This window comes from Taurulus bubalis (genome assembly GCF_910589615.1).
Source record: "Taurulus bubalis genome assembly, chromosome: 20".
Classification (NCBI taxonomy): domain Eukaryota; kingdom Metazoa; phylum Chordata; class Actinopteri; order Perciformes; family Cottidae; genus Taurulus; species Taurulus bubalis.
Genome location: NC_136608.1, coordinates 2,868,838 through 2,875,659, shown reverse-complemented (window position 1 = coordinate 2,875,659; position 6,822 = coordinate 2,868,838). Strand labels below are relative to the sequence as shown.

General features: G+C 46.8%; 1 protein-coding gene across 1 annotated transcript; it reads left to right on the top strand.

Annotated features, from left to right (window-relative positions):
* Positions 1-237: 237 nt before the first annotated feature.
* LOC306752087 (ankyrin repeat and SOCS box protein 13-like) lies at positions 238-3,258 on the top strand. The gene is made up of 6 exons (XM_079235785.1): positions 238-305; positions 1,247-1,434; positions 2,277-2,433; positions 2,511-2,645; positions 2,817-3,008; positions 3,125-3,258. The coding sequence occupies exons 1-6, from the start codon at positions 263-265 to the stop codon at positions 3,250-3,252; spliced, it is 843 nt and encodes a 280-aa protein (XP_079091911.1). The 5' UTR covers positions 238-262; the 3' UTR covers positions 3,253-3,258.
* The last annotated feature ends 3,564 nt before the right edge of the window (positions 3,259-6,822 follow it).

Below are 6,822 nucleotides of genomic sequence, written 5' to 3'. Positions count from 1 at the left end.
CCACCATATTTCTTGCATGTCATGTGATTAAGGATTGATGGCATATTGTGTTGCATTATTTATTCTGACTTAAAATAAATGTGTTATTTCTTCAAAGAGCCTAAAAATAGTCCATTTAGTGTAAAAACTCCTAGTCCCAGCAGACCTGTCTAGTTCCGGGTTTGTCACGTGACTGCTGGCGCATGTAAACACATCGAGACGCGGCTGTTTACAAACGTCTCGTGTCTCTGCGTCATCTCGCCGGGAGGAAAACAAAAACGGGATGGAAATTGAAAACGCTCGTCCGTATTTCTTTGGAGACATCGGTGAGTATGAAATAAAGACAACATGGCCGGAGAGAATATCGCTTTATCGGGTCTTGACCCATGTTGTCTTTATTTCACCCGGTTTGACCGTCAGCGCGATGCTAGCTATAGCTGCTAACGTGCTACAAGCTGCAGCGTGGTTTCCTGCATGCAAATCCTCTCCTCTCCTGCAGCTGTCAACTGCAAATGTACATTCCTGTACCTGGTATGAAGTAATGAATCACCTGTGTGGACAGGTCATACATGACAGGGTTCATACGGCCATGGGAAACCTGGAAAAGTCATGTACATGTGTTATATTCATGTGGTCATGTCGTTCATTTACGCTGAATTTGAAATAATTAATATGCTTTTAAAAGAAAGACGCTCAAAATATAAGCAGGCATACATACAGGCATCTATATAAATGTTTTTTTTTATTTTAATCGAACTATTGTCTCATTCATTTGTGTCATTTAAAGTTTACTGTATGCTTTGTATTCTCATTGTTAGTTTAAATACTACATTTACTCACTTTTTACTGTTTACACTGAGATTTTAAAGTCATGGAAATGCATTGGTCACAATGTGTATGACCCTGTTATTACTACCTGAGATGACATGTCATGTTCCAGCTTTGTTGTCTGTGTATGAAGGACTAGGTTTCGTGAATTGTCACTCCTCAGTGCGTTGGGCAGACTCTATAGTGTGCAGGGAATACATGATGTCTGGTATTACCATATTCATAATTTCAGCTTAAAAGGACTCAACAGGGTAGAATTTGGCGTTTCACAGCTACCTGGGTCATGAGACCTTTACTAAACTCAGTAATTATAACAACCAATCTTGTTATCTAGAACAACTTTTTCCTGTAAACACAATACCACATATAACACAACAGGTTGACACTACATGTCACCCCATTATAATACTAACGCTGCAAACTGCTCCACGGCCCCCAGGCTGCTGGTCGGAGAGGACGGAGGTGCACAAGGCGGCGGCGCTGGGCCAGACTTCACAGCTGGAGCGCCTCATCAAAAGCGGAGCCTCGGTCAATGTCGTGGCGGTGGACTCCATCACGCCGCTGCACGAGGCCTGCCTCCGAGGTCAGGCCCAGTGTGTGCGCCTGCTGCTGGACGCTGGAGCCCAGGTGAGCCGCCGGCCTCATCACGTGACCTGTAAAGAAAACAGCTGGCCTATATGTAGAGTTCCTACGGTCATGGAAAACCTGGAAAAGTCATGGAGTTTTAAAATAGTTATTTCTAGGCCTGGAAAAGTCCTTGAAAAAGAAAAAAAAATCCCAAACGTTTTGTAAAAGTCATGTAAATGTGTTATATTCATGTATTTCATGTTTACACCGAGATTTCACAAAATGTTTGGTCATGGAAATTTGTTTTAAAGTCATGGAAACCCATTGGTCAGAATGTGTCTGTAACGACTCTGCGTTTCCCCGTGAGTTCTGGGCGGCACACAAGGCAACGCACTCGGGATGGGGTTAGTAACACGCTTTATTGTCTGACTCGGGTGCGCTCTCGGCCTCGCCCCTGAGCGCAGCTGCCTGCTGGTCTCGGGTCCTGTCGCGCCGTCGCCTCGGCTTACTGCTCTTCAACCAGCTGCGTCGCCTCCCCTCCTCCTTCGCTACTGCTGGTTTTTAAACAGGGAGAGACACAGACACCAATTGCCCCCAGCTGAGCCTGATTATCCCGGCACCTGTTCTCTGAATCGCTCCCCCCTCTCTCCCTCTGCACCTGAGCATAACCCCGCCCCCGCAGTGTATGAACCCTGTTTATATGTAAACTTAATCAGTAGATTGTATCCCACATTTTATATCATCACATTTCTTTCATAAAAAATGTTAAACCATTAAGTTCAGATGTTATTATATTGCAGAGAACAAAGGAGGGTTATGTAAAAGAAAAGGAAAAAACAAAGAGATGTAAGAGGTTGAAGCGCCTCCGTGTGTAAGATCCTGTCTCCCACAATGCACCTCAGGTGGATGCGAGGAACGTAGACGGGAGCACCCCGCTGTGCGACGCCTGTTCGGCCGGCAGTCCGGAGTGCGTCCGGCTCTTGCTGGATCGCGGCGCCATGGCCGACCCGGCCCTCACGTCCCGCACGGCCTCGCCGCTCCACGAGGCCTGCATGGGAGGTGAGGGCCCTGCTGTGAGATCAAGCTACGCTGAGCGCTACAAAGACACTCAGGTGGCGACTAATGTCATTCTCCAGGAAACTCTGACTGCGTGAAGCTCCTGATCGCCACGGGCGCTCGTCTGGAGGCGTGCGACCTTTACTACGGGACGCCGCTGCATGCGGCTTGTGCCAACAAACACGCTGACTGTGTGAAGGAGCTGCTCAACGCAGGTGAGCGGCAGCACAGCAGAGTGGGGAAGCTAGCCTTACTTCATAAAAGGAAACTACATTGTGACCCATTGGAGCACATGTTTGGTCTTTCCATGAGGTTATGTTCACAAAATATCAAATATCACCAGCCTTATCCTCTAAGAACTGACATGAATGTCCTTCCCCTGTTAGGTGCGAAGGTGAATGCCGCCCGGCTGCACGAGACTCCGCTGCACCACGCGGCTAAACACATGCACAAGGAGATGGTGGAGACGCTGGTGGAGTTCGGGGCCAACGTCCACGCCAGGGATCAGCACAACAAGAGACCTGTGGACTTCACCGCGCCGGGCTCGCCGCCTGCAGCCTGCCTGCAGTTCTATGAGAGTGAGTCAGGTGCATGGAAGTTATTCCTGGACAGCGCCGTAGTGTCGACGCCGCACCAGCAGATGGCGAGCAAGGATCACGTTTCACTTCCAGTTGTTTCTTCCTCCTCTCCCTAGATAACCCCATGAATCTGCAGCAGCTCAGCAGGTTGGCAGTGAGGACGATGCTGGGCACCAGAGCGCTGAAGGTCATAGGTCAGCTGGACATACCGAAGCTCATCATCGACTATCTCTGCTATCAGTGAGCGTCCCGGAGGAGGAAGGAGGAGGCGGGTATGACGCTGTATTAGAAGATCAGTCGGCTCAGTTTGAGCACAGCTTCTGTTTATCAGGTTCTGCACGTGAAATGTTCCAGTGGGGCGGAGACAGAGGAGCATTCCTGTTCATTGTGTTCACACTCACGCCAACGATTGGATTTTAAAGTTACTATGAGTTAACTGCTTACGAAACCGTCTCAACATGAATACAGAACAGGAAACGGAAACCCTAAAATATGAATCCAAACTGTCTCCTCAACAGCAGGCGGCGCTGCTCCCTTTGGCTTCTGCTGCGTCACGATGATGTCTTTCTTAAAGGTATTTTAGTTTCATTAGTAGTTGATAATGGAGGCACCAGTGTGCAATATGAATTGGGACAGTCTGGATGTTTAGAAGTGTCTGCATGAGGCTCTTCTCCACAGTCGGTGTTTTACTTCAGTAGATGGAGTTTGGAGAAACGGCACGAGAGCAAAGCAGCGACGTTCTTCTGTGGACGTATTTTAGACGACTAAAAGACTCTTTATCAGATTAAGTAAACGTTGTACTTTACTTCTGCCTCCACCGTTACTTAGTCTGTGTTATTGTGTGACTGGTGTTTTTAAAGGGGTTCATTTTGGATTCACCAAAGTCACGCTGGTACTCCTGTCTTTCCCGTCTCTATCCAGCAGCTGTGGAGAACCGCTTCATACTTCTAAACATCCAAAGTATCCATTCAAGTGTAAATTGCAGCTATAAAAGTCTTAGTTTGTCACTATAATAAATAGAAGCACTGCAGAAGAAGAGTGTTCCTCTAATATTAGAGGTTTTTATTTGTATCTGAATAAGTGTCAGAGCTCAGGGAGACAAAGGGCAACATCATTTGCCCAACTCAAGGTTGCTGGGTTGAATCCTGGATTTCCAGGTAAAATGTCTGCATGTCTCTGAAGGCGCCGGCGTCCCGTAAACACTGAGCAGCAGACAAACGTGAAAAGGCCGAGTCATCGTGTATGTGCTCCGTCAACAGAAGGCCATCTCTTTAAAAACACACTAATACCGAGCGGTGCTGCTGTCCTGCAGCTCTGAGTGACTCTCTCCAGATGCTTCGCTCCGGCTCTGAATCCTGTGATTCTCAGCCTCGGCCTCCTCCTTCTCCTCCTCCTCTTCCTCCTCCTCCTCCTCCTCCTCCTCCTCCTCCTCCTCCTCCTTCTCCTCCTCTTCCTCCTCCTCCTCCTCCTCCTCCTCCTCCTCCTCCTCTTCTTCCTCCTCGTCCAGCGTCGAACAGACGGCGATCCTGGCGGCTCTATTTATAGCGTCGCAGAGACGACCCAGAGAGCTCGTGAGGTCGGGGTATTTTTAGGAGGAGGCGCAGGAAGTTGCTCCACAAAGTGTCTCTTTATCGGCTCTTTAGTTGACACGGCCCGTTTTGGAAGTCCAGCTGCTGCAGTTGCCGTGGAGATGGCACATCTTCATGCAGGAACTTCTGGCCTCGTCTGCTGCTACTCCATAAACACGCCGAGCCGTTTACAGTTTGTTTAATCGGAAATGTAAATTCCTGGGAACGGATCTTCCATCATTATCGGAACTTTTCAATAGTTTTCATGCTGCAAAAATGCAGTCTGGCTCGTCATAATCTCCGCCTGTAAATAATCCTGAAGCACAGATCGTTCCTTCTTCCTGTGTGGCGTCCAGTTGTCTGAGATGAGGAATGGTCCATATTCCAAAATAGGAGCGTTGAACGACTTGTCTGGTTGGCGCTGTCTGCGCTCTCGCTTTAAGTGTTGTCATGTTGAAGTAAATGAAGTCAGGTTTAATCTGCGCTGATGTTCAAAACACACTGAATTCATCTTTTTGCTGAGAACAAAAAACAACTGAGGAATGATCCCTAGAATGTGTCATCATCACTATTTATCTTTAGCTGTACAGAAGTGTTGCTCTGAATATGTTGATTTATTGAATAAATGGCTCCGTTGACGTGCTTGCTGTCCTCGTGCTGTTGCATGAACCCGGCTCTCGTGCACGTAGTGCATGCTGCCGCCTGTCTGCTGCCAACTTATTGTCGTAAACACAACTCGGAGCAGTGTGTGATATTAGTATAGTCTCATAACGTGAGAACGCTCTCCACTCGTTACTGATGCTCTCTGTGCGACACCAGCTGGTCCGCGGTGGAACTGCAGGCGTCCTCTCCGCACTGGTCGCTCCAAGACGTCGTTGATCTCTCTGGCATCCCAAAATATGAGTGCAGAGGACTCTCTGGTGTACATTTTACAGTGTTTTGGCTGACTTGTTCAGCCGGAAAGGCTGAAAGAGACCGAGGGGGAACACCTCGTAGAACTGGCATTAATCACTACGGCAAACATTTGATTAGATTATTGCTTATTTCGTAATATTAGCTTTTATTAGGCGTTTATTAAGTCCAATGTTCACTCTCCATTAATTCCTGAAGTGTCTGTCTCTCTGGCTGCTGGATGCTGTGCCATGTTCCCCCTAGCTGTGTTGACCCTGACACCGATGAGGTTTCTACTTGTTTATCAGAGCTTTTCTCTGGAAGCGCTGATCAGCAGATCATCTTGTCCCAAACGGAGTTTTAAAGTGAGGACACACTTTCTTCTCCTTTCTTTAAACGCAATCTCTCGGCCACCGACGAGAAGCTTGTGGTCGTTTAGAGTTTGATCTACACGTCGTTTACGATAAACTTCAGTCTGGATGTTCTAACCTGACAGGCTGTTAAAACTGCAATTTCTCCTTCCCAGGTCAGATGAGGATTAAGGGAGTCAATGGAACCATAGATAGTTGAGATTGAGCGTTTTTGCGCTGGATCTAGAGTAAGCAAGGCGTCAACCATAGATCCTGGGGGGTGATTAGGGAAGTGAGGATATTCCGTTTTAATAAAGTGTCTAATCTGCAGAAAGCGGAAGAAGTTAGATTTTGGCAAATTGAACCTAGATGACAGTCCAGTGCAGAGAGTTGACAATTCTGTATGATTGGCAAGAAATGGGTCTCCCTTCAAAGAGATGTAATGCTACACGTGGCTCATAGTGTCATGGTTCTCAGGTAGTAGAGCAAAGACTCAAGCGCAGAGGATGACACTGGAGATGAGGGGAGCCAAAAAGGCGAGGTCTTTTACGAGGCGAAGGTCAGATCAGTCCGGGAAGGCAAACACATTCGACTGGGAGAAAAAGATCAAAACAGAGTAATGCAGAGTCCAAAACCATATAAGATTTTCCATATTGTAATTGTAATTTAGACTCAGATTTAGATACTATATTATTTAGATTCATATTTAGTGATTGTTCATTATAGTGATTGCATAATTGTATGTTATAGTTTGCATGTTTAGAATAATCATTGATGTATCAACGGGCGGACTTGTTTCACGGTTGCACCAGAATTCAGTAAAAAAGAACGGAGCGAACTTTCTACCGTTGTTGAAACACACGACACGCGTAGACTCGTTCTTTCCGTCTAAGAGTGGTTAAATGAATGAATATGTTAAGAACTATTTACTGATGACAAGAAGGGAATTTTAGCCACTACATGATCTCTGTATTATATTCTCTACATCCTCGTGCATGAATATAT

Bases quoted from the DNA above. Each gene is read 5' to 3' on its own strand.
- LOC306752087 (XM_079235785.1), top strand. From the start codon at position 263: ATGGAAATTGAAAACGCTCGTCCGTATTTCTTTGGAGACATCG. The intron at 306-1,246 runs GTGAGTATGAAA...CACGGCCCCCAG, and splicing joins GTATTTCTTTGGAGACATCG to GCTGCTGGTCGGAGAGGACG. The intron at 3,009-3,124 runs GTGAGTCAGGTG...TCCTCTCCCTAG, and splicing joins CTGCCTGCAGTTCTATGAGA to ATAACCCCATGAATCTGCAG.